The sequence below is a fragment of the Sceloporus undulatus genome, chromosome 6 (assembly GCF_019175285.1).
Source record: "Sceloporus undulatus isolate JIND9_A2432 ecotype Alabama chromosome 6, SceUnd_v1.1, whole genome shotgun sequence".
NCBI classification, from domain to species: Eukaryota; Metazoa; Chordata; class Lepidosauria; order Squamata; family Phrynosomatidae; genus Sceloporus; species Sceloporus undulatus.
This window is the reverse complement of record NC_056527.1, coordinates 28,249,620-28,272,934: the sequence shown is the minus strand read 5'-3', so window position 1 is coordinate 28,272,934 and position 23,315 is coordinate 28,249,620. Positions and strand designations below refer to the sequence as shown.

At 39.2% G+C, this 23,315-nt stretch overlaps 1 protein-coding gene across 6 annotated transcripts in view; it reads left to right on the top strand.

The window, feature by feature from the left end:
* Positions 1-2,699: 2,699 nt before the first annotated feature.
* ABCB1 (ATP binding cassette subfamily B member 1) overlaps positions 2,700-23,315 on the top strand; it is a 60,937-nt gene continuing 40,321 nt past the window's right edge. The window contains exons 1-10 of one of the 6 annotated variants that reach the window (XM_042474205.1): positions 2,700-2,814; positions 3,614-3,703; positions 4,882-4,975; positions 9,869-9,923; positions 11,444-11,594; positions 14,217-14,310; positions 18,400-18,591; positions 19,782-19,953; positions 21,251-21,375; positions 22,186-22,357. In XM_042474205.1, the coding sequence (XP_042330139.1) occupies positions 2,715-2,814; positions 3,614-3,703; positions 4,882-4,975; positions 9,869-9,923; positions 11,444-11,594; positions 14,217-14,310; positions 18,400-18,591; positions 19,782-19,953; positions 21,251-21,375; positions 22,186-22,357 (1,245 nt within the window). In that variant the 5' untranslated portion in view covers positions 2,700-2,714. Of the gene's footprint in view, positions 2,815-3,477; positions 3,704-4,877; positions 4,976-9,868; positions 9,924-11,443; positions 11,595-14,216; positions 14,311-16,130; positions 17,011-18,399; positions 18,592-19,781; positions 19,954-21,250; positions 21,376-22,185; positions 22,358-23,315 lie in introns of those variants that run through there. The other 5 variants (XM_042474207.1, XM_042474208.1, XM_042474206.1 and 2 more) reach the window with 5 other exon arrangements.

Below are 23,315 nucleotides of genomic sequence, written 5' to 3'. Positions count from 1 at the left end.
GGAAGATTCATGTACTGATGGATCTTATTAAGCATGATAGGTAAATGGAACTTCCATGGAGAGAATCACTATAACTGTGGTGGCAAGCCTGTAGCATGTGTGCCCTCTCTGGTAGGCAAAGCCGTCTCTGAGGGCATGCGACCGAAGACGAAATCCCGGCGCAATAGAGAGGGGGCCCCCAAGAACATTTTTGTGTGCATGTGGAAGTGGTATGCTCTGTATAATGTACTGTAGTTAGTGGTAGCTATCCTCACCCCCATTTCACAATGTGCTCAGGGTAACGTAGTCAGTTGAGAAGGCATTCCGGAGTGGGAGTGATGATCACTACCACTGACTACATTACCCAGAGCACAACGCTTCCACACACATACAAAAAGAGGTGTAAGGTGAAACTATCAAGGGGGTTTCTTGGCATGTTTTGTCAGAGGGGGGGTTGCTGTTGTTCACCTGAGGCTGAGAGAGTGTGCCTTGGGGTGCCTTCAAGTCATTCCTAGTGATCCTAAGATGAAACTGTCATGATGTTTTCTTGGCAAGTTTTGTCACGAGGGCAGTTGCTGTTGCTAGCCTGAAGCTGAGAGTGTGCCATGGGTTTTCCCCCTGGAAGTCCCACACCCCCAGAAGTCCCCCCCCCCGGCACCAGGTGACACCCATTGTGGGAACACCATTGAGTTTGGGCACTCAATCTCTAACGGTTTCGCCATGACAATCCAGCACTGGGGACAAATGGTGTGGCACGATCACTGCTTTAAGTAACCTAGAATGCCCTAAACAAAATGGTTTCTGAATGAGCAGCTCTCATTGCAGTCAAGGAGGAATTATATTATCACTTTGTTGGCACAATTACACATGTATGCTATATGTGTATATCCGCATATGTGGATGAATATATAGATATTAATATCTAGGGAAAGCAAAACCCTCAAACCTAAACAGCAGATGAAGCAGGCACCCTGAGGCAGCAGCATCCTGCCTCAGCATCCAGCATCGGAGCTTTATGTAGCTGAGAGTGTATGCTTTCCCCAAAAGTTATCTAATAGGTTTCCTGATATCAAGAGTCTTTGGGCTGTACAGACCACCACTAAGGGGCAGCCTGCAGCTGCCTCTTTTTGTACCAGATCGGGACCATGGCAGTCGCACACTGCAGCCCCAAACTCTCCTTTCTGTGGAGCAAAAAGGAGCCTGGAAAGGGTGCCATAGTCACCGACGCATGGCTTTTCCATGCCCCTTTGGCGCTGTGTCATGTAGAGGAGTGCTGTGACGCTGCACACCATGTGTACCAGTGTTTGGTGTCAAGCTGGCCTTGGAGCAGAACCAGGGTATACGTCATGTGGACACCACACCCCAACTCAGTCCCCAGGCTGGCCTTAATAGCTGGTCTGTTGAGTCTCATAGTCTACCACTCAGATCACTATACTGTGTGGATTCCCACTCACACCACAGTTTAACTATAACACAGTGGGAGAAAGAAGTAATGCACAGATCAGGGTTAGTGCTGAAATCCACTGAACTTAGCAACAAATAAGGGCAGGGCATCACTGGGGGTATTTCTGGGGTTCAGACAGCACCAGGTGACACCCTAAAAGGGGGGGGGGGTGATACCACTGCTTCCCAAACATGGTTTTTTTGGGGGGGGCAATTACAGAATGTGATGTTCGCCTGTGTTCCTTTAAAATGCTGATGAGATGGTGCAAGTGGGGTGAGGCTCAGTGCAAAGAGAAAGGAGAGGCTCCAGATTTTAATAAAATAGGGAGCAGGGTTTAGAGTTTAACTGTATTTTTATTGTATTTGTGATTTTTCTATGTTGTAATCCCACCTCGATCCATAGGGAGAGGTAGGAAATATAAATAAACCAATAAGCCATATTAATTTGAATTTTTTAAATACCGTATACCTTTTTAAAAACAATATTATTTTTTAAAAAACATCACATCTTACCAAATTTTCACAATAACTGCATTAAACTATGTACAGTGGACCCTTGTTATATGCTGGGGTTTGGTTCCAAGATCCCCTGTGGATAACAAAATCCGTGGATGCTCAAGTCCCATTAAATATAATGACATAGCAAAATGGTGTCCCTTATAAAAAATGGAAAATCAAGGTTTGAAATTTGAAATGTATACTTTTATTGAACATTTTCAAACCATGGATGCTTGAATCCGTGTATAAAAAATCAGTGTACATGGAAATACATGTAGGCCATACATATGATATTATAATTTAAAGGTATATTTTTATTTTGGCTAGATGTTTATGTCACAACTATTGCCACTATATTCAGTGAGGCATGAAAATTACAATTTGTTGAGAAACATTTGTACAAAAAAATTAATAAGTTTTTTGTACAGTGTGCTATGGGAAGAGGTCAGTGTGGTGACACCATGCGTTTACTGTATCGGGTGACACCAACTCTAGTGACGCCACTGAATAAAAGTCAAGAGTCTGGTATATTTTAGGCCCCAACAGGATATGGTAGCAGAAACAAATGCTACAAGCTGTTACGTTATGTAACATCTCTAAATATAATGATCTGACATTTACTTGAACTGTTAGGCTGTTTGGAAGCACCCTTAGTTTAAGAGGGCTCTAAAACATTCCACTCAACATTTTAATGTTGCTTTCTGATATATGTATAAAATATCATTTTACTGCTATTGAATTTTTAGTGTTTTTTAAGAAGATGTTTTAATATTTCTATATCAGGCTTTTTGAACATGTTTGTGAATAAAAATTTACTAAATTCCACCATGTTACGTTGGTTTAACTCCCAAGCAGATATACACAGGATTTTAGACTACAGTTCAGCCTGGCATGGTAAGCATATTTTTAATGTGGTATTTTATTGGGTAACTTTTTGTTTGTTTTTTTACTATTATGGTTTGAATCTATATTATAAGACACCTTGGGATAAAGGGGAATGCAAATGAAAATACGTCTACTTAGGTGTAAGCCCTATTGAATTTAGTGGATTTTACTCTGAGGTAAAGGGATACAGGCAGGATTGCAGTGTTATGAGCCAGTGGGACTCACTGAGCAAACATATTTAGGAGCAGCCTATTATTTATAATAACATAAAGGACCAGAATAAACGTGTATTTTGTTTATTCCCTAGTGACTTTCTGAAGACTCCTTTCTGCATGCTACAAATCCTTTCCTTAAACATATTTTCCCTTAAATATGCTTTCTTTCACTGCCTTTGTTTTTTGAGATTTCCTGTTTCATTTCCTCTTTTATTGGCTTTCGGTGTTCTTTTCCTAATGCATTTTTTTTTCTTGGCTTCTTCTCTACCAAGTATGGCATGGTTTTAAAAGAAAATTATCACCCAAAGCAGAGATAGTGATACACTCTACATTAATATTTTAGAAAGCAAATTCTGACCTTAAAAGGCATGGCTCAGCATTAGGGACATTTCCTAGGGTGGAGTTAGTTACATGGGAACACACATAAGTGAGAGTGCCGGCTTTGTTAAATATTAGTCTTGCTGGAGGCAGAGTTCAACACGCATAAACATAACTCCCCAGAGACCAAGCAAGGTCCAAGGGGAGGGGGAATTCTGAGTAAATATCTGTTACAACAAGCTTTTGACTCATTGTGGCTTTATGTAACTGAGCAGAAAGTAGTTCGATCGGAAGCGCATCACCTCAAGCGACATTATCGCAAGGACGGCTGTTGAACATTTCAGGAAGACGATACAAAGCAGAAGGTAAGTCAGTGCTTAGAATTTTTTCCTTTGGGTTTTATATACATATACACTAGGGATGGGGAGACATTATGCTTATGCACTTTTATAGCACCAAGCGAAATCAGGCATAGAAGACATCAGTAGGGATTAAAAAACACTAGAACTGAATGGAGTCCCACACAAAAATCCACTCTAGGGTACCCTAACTTCTCTATCCTTGCAAAATAATTTTGGGGTGTATATCATTTTATTGCTGCTGTTGTGAAAAACTACAAGTCAGAAATACTTGATAATCTATGGCAAATGAGCCCGTGAGCTAGCTTCTACTATTGCCTCTATGTCCTTTGCTGTACAGTTATATATATTTTAAAAAAGCGTTTGAGGGAGAGGAAGGTCCAAAGCACTCCACTCTGAGACCACTTTAACTGTCCTGGTTCAGTGATAGCGAATCATGGGAATTGTAGTTTATTGTGGCACCAGAGCTCTGTGACAGAGAAGGCTAAATGTTTTGCAAAACTACATTTCCCAGGATTCTCTAGCATTGAACCAGGACAGTTAAAGTGGTCTCAAACTGGATTATTTCTGCAGTGCGCTTTGGACCATTGTCTATCTGGTGAGACAATTTTAGCATCATATAGAAACTTCTTGTTTTCAGCACTGAAACAACTAACCACAAAGTCTGAACAGATGCTGATTTCCTGTTAAGTGTGATTTCTGGTTTTCATTGTGACTTAAGGGGTCAACTGCAGTGTGTTTTGGACCCAAGTTAGACAAAACAGGACTTAAACCATTTACTCTATTGAAAGTAAATAACAGCATTTGAAAAGTAAATAACAGCATTTGAACCATAGTATAATTGCCTGTAATTAATTTTACAAAACTAATTCATTGAGAGATCCATCAGTCATATTAATCCATATGTAAATCTTATGGTTTCAAAGGAAAAGTACGATAAAATTATATATTTTAAAAATACTCCACTTTTCTTTCTTTCCATTGTGATGACGGGACAGTGATGGCTGTCCAATTCAGTGTTTTTATTTGAACCAAAAGAACTATTAAATGGTTAAAATAATTTCTTTCAAAAGCAGCAGCATCTTGTATTTGATGTATCATTAGGTGACGCTCCATGTTTCTTTAAGCCTCATATTGGTTTATAATACAATTTCCTGAGATAATTCAATTTCTTCCTTAGGCAGAAATGGCGTCTGAAAGTGAAGTGAAGAAGCATGCTAATGGAAAAGTTGATGAGATGAGTATCGCAGACAATGCCTCTGGCAATGAAAGCAAAAGGTAGATATTCTTCATTTTCAGTCAATTAAGTCCACCATATTGCTCTTCTTCCTTCCTTCTTTTATTTTGTGGAGACATAATTATTTGGAAATATGTTAATTTTGAAATCTAACTAATAGATGCTAGAGATCTATGGCTGTATCTTAGATTATGAAAAAAAAAGAAACATTTGATATATTTTATATTTTGCTGTATCGGGTATTTAATCTGTGACAGAAGGGCATGATAGAGTGTATTGCTTTCTTGATAAGTGTCCACTTTGCCTTATGTTGGTCCAAAACACACTTCAGAAATAATCCAGTTCAAAACAACTTTAACTACCCTGGCTCAATGCTAGTGAATCCTGGGAACTGTAGTTTATTGTGGCACTAGAGCTCTTTGACAGAGAAAGATCATTGTCTCCAAAAACTACAGTTCCCAGAGTCAGTGCAGTTAAAATGGTCTCAAACTGGATTATTTCTGCAGTGCGTTTTGGACCATTGTCTATCTGGTGAGACAATTTTAGCATCATATAGAAACTTCTTGTTTTCAGCCCTGAAACAACTAAACACAAAGTTTGAAGAGATGCAGACTTTTTGTTAAGTGTGATTTCTGGTTTTCATTGTGACTGATAAGGGATCAACTTCTAGAAAGTTACTTGCTTTCTCCCTTTACCTACTTGCAACCTGATTAGGTTTAAGGCCTTAATTTCCATTTCCACATATTGCATCATAATTCTCCCAACCAAGTGTTGATAAGAGTTCAGGACAGTGACATATATGGAGGATTCTGGATATCTACACAGCTATATTGTTTGTTTCAGGTAGCTCATAAAGGTTCCTGAGGGCAGGGAATTGCATGCCATTATATATCTCTTTGTATGATTTTGTTATTTCCCACCCTGTTTTTATGCTTTACACTATCTCTGTAATAGGCACAAATTCAATATTGTTTGTTCTTTCCATTACTGCCTCTCTCTTGCTAACTGCACCTCTTTGAAATGTCTATTTGAAATGCATCTCTTAAAAGTACAAACCCTGTTAGGGACATGGTATTTCATTTCTATTATGACAGGGAAGTCTGAAAAACATTGGGGTTGTAGTTGGAGTGAGTAGAAGGCAGTTTAGCCAAGTGTACCATAAAATGAGAGAGGTATTTTGATTATTTAACAGCTATCAGAATCCATTAGGCTAAACTTGGATAAATGTGTCTAGAGAGCTACCATATACTGTAATGGAAAAGTGATATGATTAAAAAAAATCATAACCAGGATATTAAGGAGAAAACTGACAGATTTTGTGTTAAATTGCATGATTCTTTGTAATCTCTGAAATTTAGGAGCTATTCTTAAATGTTATCTTTGGTGCCCAGCCTTCAGATGTCTCTTTTAATACTTGGCTTCCAGGATGCTGAATACTGTTTTGTTGTTGTTATTGTTGTTGTGAATTTATTATATTGTCAGGTTTTCTGTGTAGTCAGGGCTGAGCGTTGGACTTCTGGGTGACCTTGAGCAAGTCATGCTCTCTCAGCCTCAGAGGATGACAATGGCAACCCACCTCTGAAAAAAAACCTGTGAAGAAAACCCCATGATGCAGAAACAACATGAAGTCACACAACAACAACAGCAATAACAACAATTGGCATTGTGAAAAAGCAGTAATTTTTTTTGGCTGCTTGATTTATTTTTGTACATTTACCACCAGGAATGAGAGAAATGTATGCCATTTTCTCCCTTATGTGCCAGAAGGACCTAACTGACATTATGTGCCAGAAGGACCTAAACGATTGGAGCATCATTTGCAGTAAAATATCTTCGGCCTGCCCTCTGCTTAGTTTTGTGAGGGACAGATCAGTCAGTTTTCTGCTGGCTGTACTAGTATGAGGTTGTCATGAAACACGTAGGCATTCTATTATTCCTTCAAGACATTACGCCTTCCAAAATTTAATCAGATTGGGGGAATGGGTAAAATGTACCCATTTTATAAGTACAGATACATGCCCTACAAGCTTGCAGTAGTACATCTGAATGCTCTTCTCTTGACACAAGTGTGTGCGATCTATGCATTTTGTGTAGGACAGAGGGACAAAGGGATGTTCAGATAGGATGCATAAATTCTGAATTTTTGAATTTCTATAGCTAAAATCACTGCTGCTTGTCTATTGTATTTTATCTTCATTTTCACAAAATAGTAAGTATTTTCAACAAGAATGTTGTTGTATGCATTTAAGCTGTTTCTAACTTGTGGCACCCATAAGGCGAACCTATCACAAGGTTTCATTGGGCAGATTTGTTCAGAACGGGTTTGCCATTGGCTTCCTCTGAGGCTGAGAGAGTGACTTGCCCAAGGTCACCCAGTGGGTTTCTGTGGTTGAACAGGGATTTAAACCCTCATCTCCAGAGTTCTGGTCCAGTACTCCAACCACTATACCACACTGGTTCTCTAATGAGACCATGTCAAACCATATAACGCTGCATTCTTATGGAATACCTGTCTCTGCTGTTCTTCAAGGCTAGAATAGGGCCTTGTCCCATGCCACCCCCTGACCTCAGTCTGCCTCTATCAAAATTGTAGCTTACATTGGTATTATTACCTTGAATTCAGTCTGGAAACCAGGCAGAAAGCCAATACAATTGATATAAGACTGACATGATATGGTCTACCAATGCATATCATTGTAACAAAAGTAAAATTAAAGAACCACCGTCCTAAAGCTTCTGTAGCTTATGAAGAAACATGTATAACCATACATCTTTTGCATTTCACTCTTAGGTTATCTCAGGTTACCTGTCTCGTGATTCTATTATATAAGACTGCTACAATAAATTTACCAAATTCCATACTAGTATGCAATTTCACTCACATGAAGTGTGAAGTAAATACTCAACTAGATAAAAGTCAGTTCTCTCTCTTAAGAGTAGACCTTCCATCTCTTTATAGTCAAACATTGTCAGAAATCCTGGTGCTAGTCATGACTAGGCCCATTCAGTCAACGGGGTTTACCTGTCTTGACTCACTGTTCAGCAATTAATTTAATAGATCTACTCTGATTGGAAAATGGATTCAGGCATGGCATAGTGGTTTGGCTGTTGGACTACAACTCTGGGAACCAGAGTTTGATTCCAAATGTGGCCTTTAAACTCGCTGGTCTTGGACATGGTACATGCTGTCAGCCTCAGGGGAAGGCAATGGCAAACGTCCTCTGAACAAATCTTGCCAAGGAAACCCCAACAACAACTAATTTTAGTTGGAACTAACAGGATGCCAGCCATGGTTTGTTACGCTTCCCTCCCCCCCAAAATTTGGACTGTTGAAAATTCAATTTTACAGATAAAATGCTAATAAGAATGAGTATGGGGAACCTGTGGCCAATTTCCATATTAGTCTCTGGGGTGGGGGACTTGTGGCCTTCCAGAAACTGCTGAACTCGGATTTTCATCCTTTCTCTTCACTAATAATGTAACTGATGGGAATTGCAGTTTAATGGCATTTGGAGAGTAACAGGTGTTCTGTCTCTGTGGTAGGAGTTGTTATTTGCCATTAAGATGACTTCAACCTATGGCATCCCTATGAATTAGAGACCTCTGTAAGCCTTGGGTCATGCTCAGGTCTTGCAAACTCGGGGCCATTAGTTCCTTTATTCAATCAATCCATCTGTAATGTGCTCCTCCTCTTTTTCTATAGCCCTCTGCTTTACCAAACAGTATTATCTTTTCCAATCAGTTGTACCATTTTATCATGTATCCAATGTATGATACCCTCAATTTTGTCATTTTGGCTTCCAATAAGAGTTCAGGCTTGATTTGCTCAGAGATCCCCTTATTTGTCTTTTTGGTCATCTATGGTATCTGCAGAACTCTCTTCTAGCTCTACATTAAGTAGAAGACTAATATGGAAAAGGGCAACAGACAAATTCTGGCTTGACTAAAGGTATTCCTTTGCACCAGTTCATAGAATCATAGAATCGTAGAGTTGGAAGAGACCACTAGGGCCATCCAGTCCAACCCCCTGCCATGCAGGAAATCCAAATCAAAGCATCCCTGACAGATGGCCATCCAGCCTCTGTTTAAAGACCTCCAAGGAAGGAGACTCTATCACCCTCCGAGGGAGTGCATTCCACTGTCGAACAGCCCTTACTGTCAGGAAGTTCCTCCTAATGTTCAGGTGGAATCTCTTTTCCTGTAGCTTGCATCCATTGTTCCGGGTCCTGTTCTCTGGAGCAGCAGAAAACAAGCTTGCTCCCTCTTCAATATGACATCCTTTCAAATATTCTAAAGATACAATACTGTTCTGTACGAAGACAACACCTGTATCAGGGACCATACTGGCCATGCTGTTTCAATGTTTCTTAGGTATCATTCCTTGATGCCATTTCTCAGTACTTACCCTGCTCTAACAGACTGTTAAAGCATTTGGCATGTACATATCTGAGCTGACAGATACGGCAGGCACTACAGTGGACCAGAGTGCTTTTAAGATGACACACACCTCTGCTTTCCAGATTCTCCAAGCCTAAACTTCTTTCATTTTATGCATACCTAGGCACAATGATTCTGGCTGTTGCTGGTACAATGTTCCTACCCTTTATGATGTTCTAAGTTGGCCAAAATTATAGAATGTATTGGAGGAATCAGGAGGTTTTTTTACATTTCACTTTTTTCTCTTGTTAGAGTCTGGCAATGAGATTGCTTTAAACTATACCATATAAAGATTGAGAGGGACGGAGGAAGAGAAAGAACAAGAAAATGGAAATGGAATCTTCAGAAATGTTTGCAAAATTAATTAAACTTGCTTTTCAATTTGTGCTCTATGTTTTCAGCTTTTCATATAAATTGTGTTTCTGCTTTGTTTTGTATTTATTAACTTTATTTCTCTCTGTTTTAAAATCTCAAAAATCTCCTTATGTATTATTTAGCTGTAAAGGAAAGAAAAACAAAGAAAAGCCTAAAATGGTCAGCCCATTTACAATGGTGAGTTTTATTCCATGTGTGTCTGGAAAAGTAATTAATATAATTATTACATTTCAGCCTCATGCAGAAGTAATGTTGATGGTCTTTAACAGTGGGGCAGATGTTTCACAGTTTTTTAGTTTCGACATCAGGCCATAGTATCAATACCAGTAGAAATATTATTTGTCCTGGGATTGTAACACAGAACATGCACTATAGCTGTTTCTAGGTATCTGCTGAGCAGTGTTGCCAATTTCCGGGGAATTCCCTGGAATCCAGAGAACTTAATTAATTTCTTTCCGGGGCTTTTGACTGAATAATAATAATAAATACTGAGGAATTCCGGGGATTTTGGATTTTGGTAAAACATTTTGGGGAATATCTGCAAGGCTTGTTGGCAACACTGCTGCTGAGACCCATTCTTGAGTGTGTGTGTGTGTGTTGGAGGAAAGCCCTGCTGACTACCAGAGCCCTAGTATTATTCATACCATTTTCATGTGTTTGTTCTGTACTGGGAGAGAACAGCAGCAAGCAATGGGAGCATATAGAACAGTGGTTCCCAACTTTGGTCCTCCAGGGGTTTTGGACTTAAGTCCCATCCAGCTTGGCTGATGGTCAGGCATTCTGAGAGGTGAATTCCAAATCTTCTGAGGGACCAAAGTTTGGGAACCACTGAAAATTTATTTTTTAAAAGTGTACATCTGCCAGTGCCTTCTTGCTTTTCTACTCTTTATATAGCAGTGGGAGAGCATGTAGGTCATTGCAAGGAATAAAAAAAGGCTCCCCTCTTGAACTGAAAGTAGTGCCAATTTGCTAGAACAGTGCCATTCTAGCAAATAGCAGCCCTCACCTCTGTCTCAAAAGCATGGACTTTTTGGAAGGGTGAGGAGGTGGATGAATGCACAGTACATTTACCTTTGTGCTATGGAACACATGCTACAGGCAACCTAGCTGTCAGAGCTGCCCCAATATTTTTTATTTTCATTGTTTAGTTTTGCTGCTGTTTTGCTGCCTGAGGAAAAGGCCAGGTAGGCTGTATATCCCCTTTCTTACACACACACACACACACACACACACACGCACACGCACACGCACACACACACTAAAAACACATAGAAAAACACATTTAAAATCATTAAACATTAGTGACAACAAATCCACAAACAACATTTAAACACATTAAACAATCTTATCATACACGATCTATACACATTTGTTACATTCCTCTGATTTAGAAAAAGAAAAAAACTTTTTTCACACATTTTTCTAGATACTGAAATATCTTCTTGTTCTCAAAGAGTATTACTTTAACAAAGCTTAATGGTTAATATTATTTAGTGTAATATGTCTGAGCTCTGTGAAGGACGTCATAAATGGGCTGTAAACCTTGCTTAACTTAGAACCAAAAAAAGTTAAATACAGTGGAAAAATTCTTGCTAGCTGTATAATACCTAATTCCATAGTTTATGGTGTGATGTATACAGATAAATATATATTTTAATGGAGAAAAGCCTTTTCACATATGGATTTCTGATTTTCAGTTTCGCTATGCTGACTGGCGCGACAGATTATTAATGGTATTGGGCACCTTTTTGGCAGCCCTTCATGGATCTGCCCTTCCAATTATGATGATTGTTTTTGGAGATATGACAGACAGTTTTGTGGATTCAGGACGCCCTTTTCCACCTTTAGGTGAGAGCTATCATTTCCTAAATAAATAAATATAGTAAAATCCATATTAGTACAATACTTTTACAAAGCCAATTTATATTGTGCAAGCTTCTGTGCTCTTTAGAACTCTTTATTAGGGTAGATACTAAACAAAGCAATAGGAGATGGGGTGGGAGTGAAGTCGTTAATGGGTGGGGAAGCAGATGGAAGGGGTCCATCTGCCTATGTTTCTTACATTTGGGATGTGTGTGTGATTGATAGAAGCCACCTAGGTACCCAGATGGAGGAGAGGTTCACAGAAGGGGGAGATGTCCTAAAGAAGAGGGCAATTAATGAAATCCTTTAACTCAGGAGGGTGACAAGGGACTTAGGAATTGTTAATCTTTTCCAGCCAGATAGCGTCATGTGCTTATGTAGATTTTGGAAAAATAACTTTTTAAACTACAGCTCCATGAATTCCTTAGCCAAAGGCCTTGCTAGCAAAAGAATTTTTGGAGTTGTAGTCTCAAAAGGTAATTTATCCAAGCTATGTCAGAATGAGAGCAGGATTGATCTGAATAGGTATGCTGTGTACTTATAGAATTCATTTTGTTAGATCCAGTGGCATCCTAACAATGCCACTCTGCTTCTCTATCTAATAAGTGTGTGTGTGTGGGGGGGGGGTCAATGTTAAAAATGCAGTCTTGAAAAAATTAAGCAGCACAGTTTATCAGGCAGAGGGACCTCTTGCAGTACCAGCAACTAACTGAGGTTAGGCAGTCTACTAACACATTTGATTTCTGTGAACACACAGTTGCATTACTGACTAAACCTTACATGGCAAAATAGCATAATAGAAGGTACACATGGTTGCAACCATGTTTAAGATATAGATGTACACAGAACCAACAAAATATGGAATGAAAACTTATTGCACCAGAGTATGGAAATAAAAGCATGCTTACCCTAACCTAAGGGAATATATGCCAAACCTAAAATGTTCAGTTTAAGGCAACAAGTAATTATGGTGATAAGCTGCACATTGGGTTACCTACAAGGCATCCTATAGGGCTACAATTCCCAAACTGATTGTCTCAAAGCACACAAATTAAGCATAACATGTATTTAACAGAAGCAAGTCAGTAAAATTTGTGCTGGCCACACAGGCATTCTGGAAAATGGTAAACCTTCTTCATATAAGACCAACTCTTAGTCCAAAATGCTTTAGCACACCTTTAGAAGACATAAAGGGCCAAGCATACACACTGGGACTTGCCCCTCCAAGGTTCCTGCCCCTTTCCTTGGACTGTACAAACTGAGAAAATATCTATTATAATCAGAAAAGCAGAAGCCAACATCAGATCCACAGGACTTGTATCTATCATGGCATAAGAATTAATCCAAGTAATTCTTATGTTTCACCATGATTGATTGGTTGGTTGGTTATATATACTGTCCACCTTCCCACATGGGACCCAAGGCAGGTTAAAACACTAAAAACAAAATTAACTAAAAACATAATAAACATAATAAAAAGTTAAATGCAATTTTAAAATTTCTTGTCGTAAGTAGCACTTTGAATTGTGCCCTGAAATGAACTAGTAGTCAGTGAAGCTGTTTCAACAAGGGTGTTGTATGTTTCCTTTAACTAATCCCAGTTACATAATGTACCTTCCAGCCTTATTAACACTTTATGTTTTAGTAACTGGTCAGCTGTCAAGGTGATTATACAGTTCTTTGATTTAAATATTCAGTGAAGCTGTGTTGGCAATAGAACTGAATTTAAAATCCACAGAACAGCAATAACTTTATGGGGACAACTGAAAAGCACAAAATACATCATGCAAGCTTTCGGATCTTCACTGGCTTTTTCATCAGGCAAATATGTTAAAAATCATAGCAAACAAGAAAATAATGATGTTAGAGTCATGAGTGATGATGAAAAGAGGTGATGAGAAGAAAAGTGGTGATGTTAGTTGGTCCAGAAAATCACTGTTCTGTAGATTTTGGATTTTGATTTAAATAATCACTTTATTCTGAGACCATGTGGCCTTGGTTTCAAGAAAAAAGGATATGAAATGGAGTGACAAAGGTGCCAGTATGGCATTTGAAAATGTCTTGATTTTTGCAGTATTAGAAATAATGACCCTGATAAGTTAGTAGAAGGAAATAGTTATGGGTAAATGGAAGTATATAAAAAGTTTGGATTATTTTCTTTCTTTTTCTTTTTCTTTTCTTTCTTTCTTTCTTTCTTTCTTTTTTTGAAGGAAAGGATCCAGTGTGCATGAATGCATTTAACTTGAACTGGAGATAAAACAAGACAATTTACATTATGAAAAGCAAGATGTAGAAAGCAATTTCAAGAGAAGGTTGTCTAGCCATGAACAAGGGACATAACTGGATCTTCTGTGCCCTTTTCTAAGATGATAATAGCTAAATATCAGGAAGTGTGGCTCTGATCAGGGAGTAACATGGAAGGGAGGCAGATGCTGCTATAGACTACACCAACACCATACAAAAAGGGATGTTATTATTTAAGCAAAAAGTGCTATTTATTTTTTAAATATTTATATTTGTTTATTAAAATATTTGTATCCCATCCAATATCTGGTTAGTCATATTGCCTTTAACTGTTATTACAATAACTCTTCTTTTTCTGTATAGGTAATATTTCTTTTGATAATGCCTCCTTGGGTAACATTTCCTCTGATCTTATATATCAAAATATTGGTAAACAATTACAGGAACAAATGGAAAGGTAAAGATTTTTTTCCCTCTTGACTAGTTTCTGTGTTTTTATTTTACATAGTAAGTGAGTCTTTCATATTGCTTGAAAAACCAAGCATTTAATTCATTAATAAAAGTAAGTAGGTATAAACCTAGGTGAAGTAGGTATTAAGATGTTGCATCCTAACTACACTGCATGAGTTTGAAAGCTGACTAGATAGCATTTAATGAGTGCCAAGTTATCATTGTTGCTGATGCATGCCTAAAGTAGTTTCCAACTTTTGATGACCCTAAGGCAAACCTATCACAGGTTTTTCTTGGTAAGAAAGGGAGTTTGTCATTTGTCTTCCTCTGAGGCTGAAAGGGTCACCCAGTAGTTTTCCATGGCTGAGCAGAGATTCAAATCCTGATCTCCAAAGTCAATCCAGCATTCAAACCACTAAACCACATTAGCTGTCCACCAAGATATCATAATGAATTTAATAAAGGTGCTGGGACTTTATGCCTGCATTTCCAAGATCTATGCCTACATGGTTGTGCTTTAGTTCTGGTATGTCAGTGCCACACATGCAGGGGCAAGCAAAGAAATTTTGCTGCCTAAGACAAGGATGAAATGATGTCTTCCCTCCATATTACACATGAAGAAACCAGCAGAGCTGTCCTTTGGGACTACATCCACCACACCTGAGGCAGAAGGCTAGTGTAGGAGGCAGTGAAGAACTCATTTAACAAGCCCTGCTATGCTCTCCAGGGACAGAAATGCCTGTGCAGCTTAGGGGTTTGCTATCATTGTTGTTCATCTTCAGTTTATTGTATGTTCTGCCATCTCAGACAGTTTGCCTCACTCTGCCTGTTGGCACAGTTTATGACAACCATATTGTAACAGTGTTTTTTTAAAATTAAAGACTTTATTATTTAAACAGGTTTTTGGCCATTAATTGGTTGTCCAGAGAGGTATCTTGATGCTTTCTGTCTGCTATACTTTAATGCTTATCATTCCCTTTTGGTGTTTTAATAAGTTATTTTATTTACTGTCATTGTTTTAAAAACTTTTTATAAACTGATTTTTAGTTGTATTTTGTTTTAGTTTATGCTATGATTCACTCCAAGTGAGATATGAAATAAAGAAAGAGAAAGAATTTGTAGGTTCATTAAGATGATTATGTGGAGCTGCTGCCTGGGGGATTTTTTTTCCTGAATGGCTAATACCCTAAAATACCCATCTGATCTTCAGAGATGAATAGAGTTAACCCTAATTACTATTTGCCTGGTAGACCGCCAGTGAATATCAAGGGCTTCAGGCTATATTTCAGAGGAAAGAACTGGCAAAGAGTCAGTGCAATATAATGGTTTGAACATTGGACCTGGAGACTCGGAGGCCAGGGCTTGAATCCCTGCTCTGTCATGGAAACCCACTATTAGAGGCTTTGGGCAAGTAACACTCAGCTTCAGAAGAAGGCAAGATCAAACTCTCCTGAACAAATTCTACCAAGAAAACCACGTGATAATGTTTCCATAATAAGAACAGCAGTAGCAAGTACATTTCTACACTGTTTATCAGTGAACTAGAACTCCCTAAGCGGTTTACAATCTGTAAGCCAATTTCCCCCAACAAGCTGGGTACTAATTTTACCAGTCTACAAAAGGATGGAAGGCTGAGTGGACCTAGAAGCCCTCCTCTAGGATTGAAAATACAATGTTGTGGCTGCGGTACTGGCATTTAACCACTTCACCACCAGGCAGTTGTTACATGAAGGCATACAACAACAACAAACTGGCAAAATTATCTCTGAGTATTCCTTGCCTAAGAAAACCTTGTGAAATTAATGGGGTCGCCATACGTTGATGGGTGACTTGAAAGCACATATACACACAAACATGTCAGCCAGCTAAGACACCATAAATGATTAAAATCTGGTTGGGGATTGTCAGCTTGTACCTGTTACGAACCTTTGTTTCACTAACCCTTTTTTAAAATGATTATTCCGTCTTAGTTTTCCTTGTTCACTGTACATGCTGTTATCTTTCTCTCTTCAAGGTCTTTGGTGTCATCTGTATAAAATATAGCAGTCTAATGTAACACAGTGTTTCTAGACAGTTTAGACTTTGGTCTTTTGAAAACCCAACCCATGCTTACATATGAAAGGGCAGTATACATCCTGGAAGAAAAACATGTCCAAGCTTGCCTCTTTCTAAAATCAATGTATCATTGGAAACATTATCAGTTGTTTCCTGTAATGAAAGGGAAAGCAAACACTTCACAAGCATATCCCCCCGATTTTTTTTAAAGGGATTCCGACTGTTATGCATTAAGTTTATTTGTCACTTATTTCTGTTTTTCAAGGTCTCGTATCCTCCAACCATCCCACTTTGAGGGGAACCATCCTGATTAAACTTCTGCTATCCCATTTTTTTCAGCTGCCTTTGAAATATCCCTGTTTCTCTCATCTCCTCCCACTTTTCTCTTTGTCCATGGCTTGCTTCTGTTGCTGCAAACTGAGTTCAAAGTGCTACTCTCAGAGTGTGAAATTGTGCATCAAGGCATATTAGAAGTGCTGGGTGTCACTTCTGGTTGCCATTTTCAGCTGATTTGGGCTGTTTTTGTGTGTGTGCAGTTTGGAAGTGTGATGGAATCCCTGTCCAGAATGATCCCACAGTTGTGATGCTTGGGCATCAGGGAGACCATTACTGGAGAAGTTACCGTGTTGATCTGTGGATTCAATATGATAAGGTGTGGCTGGTTTCCTTGTGAATTATTAAACCAATATATTCAAACAGAGAAGCAGAAAATAAAAACAGTGGAGACATTGATCCTCAGAACTCAGTGACATCTCAGTTTCAGGCAAAGAACCCTTCTCCCTGAACTCTTTGCATGCATACTCTCAGTTCTCAAAACCCTTATTCAGATCTCATTCTCTCCTTTCTTTCTAACTGGCTCAAACTCTTATTTCTGACTGGTCCTAAATCTTTTACCAACTAGCTTCTAGGTTATATCTTTTCCCTCACAACCAACTTCCCAGCTTTCCATGAACTGTGACTGGCATATTCTACCCAGGCTTGCTTGGTTTCTTGCTTCACAGGAGGATTCTGGAGGGGGGTGGAGTTGGACAAGTTAAGTTGTTGAATTTCCAGGTGGTTTTGGTGCATTTGAGACCATTTTCAGGGGGAAATTGCCTAAAAATTAGCCTGTGAAAAATTTTACAACAGTGGTTTCAGGGGACTTTGAGGAAATCTGGTGGGGCTTCCAAGGCTACGAAAAATCAAGCTTGGGGCCACACACAAGTGGGCTGAAACTTTCTCCACCATAGGCTTAGAGCCTGATGACTAGGATGTCCAACACTAACCCCCTCAAAGTACCTCTTCTTTCCTGTGTTCAGGGTTGGGTCTTCCCACATTTCTCTTGACTCTAGACTCATCTTCTGTGTTTACATCTCAGTCTCAAAACAACCTTTCAGTAGCCAATTCTGAGCTATTTTGAGTGCTAAATCAGACACTGCCTTTACTCAGGGGAACATGCAATTTATAAAATTGTTCTTTCTACAGAGAAAATGGGCAAAGAGAGGTAAAATTATCTTGCAAATCGTACTGAAACTTGAGATAATCTACTGAAGCTAAATAACAGAATATTCAGGACAGACAAGAGGAAATATTGCATCACACAGTACACAGTTGTACAGTTGAATCTGATATGTCCAAATGTGGCAGTGAGTAACAGTGTAGATGTTGGCCTCATTTTTTGGATGATAAGACATGGCTACAAGTCATGATGGCTATATGCTACTTCCAAAATGAGAGGCTGCATGCCTTTAAATACCCATTGCTGGAAGCAACAGCTAGGATGGGGCTTTTCCCATTATGTTTTGCTTTAGGTTTCCCATAAGTGTCTGGTTTGGCCACTGTAGGAAACAAAGATGGTGGGCTATTTACATCTTTAATTGGATCCCACAAGATTCCTCTAACTTTGTCTGAAAGAGCTATTATTTGCTGTACCTGTTGTTGACTACATTTCTGACAAATATACAGTCATTTCACCCTGAAACTAATACTGTACATATTTCTAATGCTGTGAACAAACTCAGAAGCTTTGCTTGAATTTGCCTCTACAATGTTGTGCTTTCAGATATGCATACTATTATTCAGGAATAGGCGCTGCTGTTCTTATTGCTGCCTATGCACACGTTGCATGTTGGACGCTTGCAGCTGGCCACCAGGTCAAGCGAATTAGACTGAATTTTTTCCATGCTATCATGCGACAAGAAATTGGGTGGTTTGATATCAATGATATTGGGGAACTAAATACTCGCCTTATAGAGTAAGTATATAGTGCACATCCTTGTTTAATTCATTTTCTTTAACAGAGAACATTGTTTTAACTTTGGATCCTAGCTTTATTAAAAATCAAAAGTACTTGTGTATTGAAACTGTTTAATCATTGGAGCTTTAAAGCAAGTTCCCAATATTTCTCCATTCATCTTTAAATTAAGTAGTGAAGCTGAATAACCATGAGGAAGGCACAGAGTTGCAAAGATAAGCCTTTCTTTTTATTCATCCTCTATTCCATATCAAGACATCATGCAGATATAATTGCAACATCCCCATCCCCCAAATTTTCTAACATAGGCGGGTTACAGACCGCCTATTTGGGGCGGGCAGTACCCGCCCCTTTCCCCAGTGTATCGGGGCCTCAGATGTTAGAACGGCAGCTGCTGAGGCCCCGATCCGCCGCTTTGCAGGCTGCGGGGAAGCCCCAAGGACACCCCACGGTGGCGGGGAGGGGGAGAAAGGGGCCCTTTTCTCCCTTGCTTCGCTGGGCGCACAAACCAGGAAGGAGCTCCGAAACGGAGCTCCTTCCTGGTCCGCGCTAAGGGTGTACTAGGCGCCCTGGCGCAGAGTGAGGATGTCACATCCGCGCCGCCCCGTATAGAGGTGGCGCGGCCGTGACGTCCTCATGGCGGCGGCCGTCTGGAATGGCCGCCGTCATTTTTTACGCACAGAGCGCGTATTAGGGTTAGGGAGGTGCGGAAGCACTGCACCTCCCTAACCCTAGTACGCGCTCTGCGTGTACTTTCATGGCGGTGTGTAACCCACCATAGATCTTAACGAAGAGAATTTAAGATCTCAAAAGTCTCTACAGATTTTGTGCTCTTTTGCCTTACAATTACACTATGTTACTATAGATCTAAATGGCTTGGCAAGAAATAAGGAGTGTGAGAACAAAGTAAATGTCTCCTTGTTTCATTGAAAGCGCATAACTTATTTTTGACACTGTGTTGATGTGGGAATAATGTGGCCTTCCACATGCTGTTGGACTGCAGCTTCCAGTAGCCCATGGCACCATAGCCAATGATGAGGAATGCTGGAAGTTGCAGTCTTGTTTGTGGTATGTATGAGGTATATGTTCAAAACATGTTGTGGTTATACACATAAGAATATCTATTGATAGAGATTAGGAATTTGTCTCTGACATTTTAACCTAACTAGTTTACCTTTAATAATTTCTAGTGATGTCTCCAAAATCAATGAAGGAATTGGTGATAAGATTGCAATGCTAATCCAAGGAGTATCTTCATTTCTAGCAGGATTTGTAATTGGGTTCATTAAAGGATGGAAACTGACTCTTGTAATACTTGCCATCAGTCCTGTTCTGGGACTCTCAGCTGCAGCCTGGGCAAAGGTAGGTACTGTATAATTTTACTGAAATGTGAGTGTATGTATGTATGTTGCTTGTTTATAAAAATGCCATTACAGATTGTGTAGAAGTGAACTCTAACGGCTTGAGATGTGTCATAGGTATCACTAATTTGGTGAGTGCAGACTTAGACATAGCTAGTAGAGTCATTATTAAGTCCCATTAAATAAGTCATTATTCAGTCCCACTAATATAAATGATTTCAGTGTGACTAAATTTGGATTCAACCCAAGGTAAGCTCTGAAATCCAAGAGAGGTTGTCTAAATGGGGGAAAGTTTGGGGGATGTGAAATTAAAATCCAAGACAAGCTAGAGGTTACAAAGTTGTTGAGGAAGGCTGAGACATGGTCTGTTTGTTGGTGGCCCCTGGTTCATTAACACTTCTTAATAGCTTTAAATGCACCAGTCCATTTGCACATAATTGCTGTGAAATCTAATTTGCTGTGTCTCAAGGACATAGCATGATGCTTGGGTTTTGGCAGGAGTTTCTTTGCTGGGGTGGACAACTCTAGGAGTTTGGGGGGAGCCACAAAAAAATTTCCCCAGATGCAGTCACAGAAAAATGGATGCAAGTCTACTTCCTGTTTGGAGTGTGTGTGTATGTGTATGTGTGTGTGTGTGTGTGGACCAGGTAATTTGCAGTGTTAAATGATGGAATCTACCTATTTAAAAGATGACTTTAAAACTCAGAGGGCCATCAAAATTGCCTTTCAGGGAGGCCACATCTGGACTCTGGGATTGTTTTTGCCCCTTCTTATTCATTGCCATGTGTGTGCTTTGTTTTTCAGTAGGGAAGTGTAGCTAAGGGAAAAGCAGGTGCCTCATCTCGTATAGAATTATCCTGAGCAGTGGAATGGATCAAGGCCTGCCCTACTGTTGCCTGTGGCCACCTTGGCTGTAAATGTTGAGTGTTGTGACAGGACAGCATATTGTTAGTTACTTATTTGTGATTGCCCTCATCCCCTTCCCCTTCTCCTTTTGTGTCGTGTCTTTTTTCGATTGTAAGCCTTAGGGCAGGGAACCATCCAATTAAAAAGATTGTATGTACAGTGCTGTGTAAATTTACAGCGCTTTATAAATAAAGGTTAATAATAATAATAATAATACGAAAAAGGGCAAGAACTATCTTCTGGCTCAGATGTCCAAGCAAGCTGATTGGAATAGAGTACTATGTAGCTTGTCTTTGGAGTTGGGAGAGAGAGATTCCTTTTGCTGCTCTGTCCCTCTCAGGCATCCAAATGTCTTGGACCAGACCTGGGACTGACCCTTTTTTCTCTCACAGGTCCTTACTGCTTTCACCAACAAGGAGCTTGCTGCATATGCCAAAGCTGGATCAGTTGCTGAGGAGGTTCTCACAGCAATTAGGACAGTGATTGCCTTTGGAGGGGAGAAAAAAGAAATTCAGAGGTAAGGGACTATTTTGTTACCTCTGATTGATATTTTTACCCAGGCACTGATGCCAGCTTGATAGAAAATAACAACAACAAACAATCCCTCATCAATAGAATTGATTGCAAATAACTTCTGGTATCATTAACCATAATACCTGAAAAGAAAGATATTTTTCATAAAATATCACTGATTCCTTACTTGAAAAGAAATGGAGTTGAATAGATTTGAAATTGGGCATACTTCACAATCTTTCTTTACTATTTATAGCAGTGGTCCTCGAACTGTGTTCTTTAAGGGAATTTTGGACTTCAGCTCCCAGAATCCCAGACTATTGGACAACATGGCTGAGGCTTCTGGGAGATGAAGTCCAAAATCTCTTAAAGGGCACTGTTTGGGGACCACTGGTTTATAGGGTTATATCTGGCTAGTCATCATATAGACTCTAAGGACCATGTAGCCTCCATCCATTATGACTCCCCAAAATAATACTGTATGTTCTTTGAAACCTAAAACAAGAAGGAATTTGCTTCAAATCATAGCCTCTTGTGAAGCAAGCTTCCTCCAGTTTAAAGCAAAAGATTTTCTTGGGATTGAATTAATTACATAAATTTCTGTTGAAAAACTAATAGTCCTTTGTGTGCTTAAAAATATTAAGAGAAGTTGGTTTTTGTCTCAAAAGAGTTACATTAAAAAAGACATGCAAATGGTCAGAAAGGATTCCCCCCATAAGAAAAGTTAGCAAAAATGAGTAATTGAAACTAAGATATATGCATTCTGTTATCCACTGCTGATTATACAATTCAACGTTTGCTGTTCTTCCTTCAGGTATCATAAAAATTTAGAAGAGGCTAAAAACATAGGAATAAAAAAGGCTATTACGGCCAACATTTCCATAGGAATTGCTTTCTTGTTGATATATGCATCATATGCATTGGCTTTCTGGTATGGAACTACTTTGATACTTGATGAAGGATACAGTATTGGGGAAGTCCTTACAGTAAGTGATGGTGAACAGTTTTACATAGTCCTTTTCCATCTTTAATGACCAAATTAAGCATTACTCAGAATAAATAAAGATGAGTGGGTATACAGGATGCAAAATGGAATTGTTAAAGAAATTTGCATATGTGAAACCATGAATTATCTCTGGGATGCTCTCCTATATAAGACTCAAAGTAGTTGGCAAGACAGACAAAATAAATGTACCTTCTTATATGAAGCATAAATAAGTTATAAGAAATCAGACCAATTTATAGAAGATAATTTGTTCATGGCAAATAACAGAACATACATAACTTTTTGGTACTGTTGCAGTATCCTTCCAGTCACCATGGCTACTGGCCATGTTGGCTGGGTTGATTCTGGGATCTATAGTCCAAAAAAGTCATTTTTCCAAGGTATGTTGCTTACCAAGATGATTAAATGGAAACTCCATCTTCAAATATGCCATTTCATTCTAATTTTCCATCTGGGGACAGACAAAGTGGGGGATTATAATATTTCCATCCTATCTGCAATGCAGTTCCTAACATATGCTCTCAAGAAACATATGTTAGGAACTGCATATGTTCCAAGAAGCATCAGGTCATCCACAGGCAAACCAGCAAACAGAAAACTAGATCAGATTCTCTTTTGACTCAATCCAGAAGGACTATTTGCCTATTCTTATAAAATGAACAGTTATGACAGCCACTACTGCAATCTGTCTTGCAAGGGAGGATATTTTCCTGATGTATTATTTGCTTGGATCTGGTCATTTTGAATACCTTTCTGGCATTCATACTCCCAACCAGAAGTTGGAAATGGACTGCCTCTCTCAGAATCCTCCAGCCACCATATGGCAGTGAACAATACTTGCTGGGAGATTCTGATAATACACAAAGTAACATTTCCAACGTCTGCTACCCTGAAGCCCATGTTCAGCTTTGCCATATGGAAGAGCCATTTCTGCATTT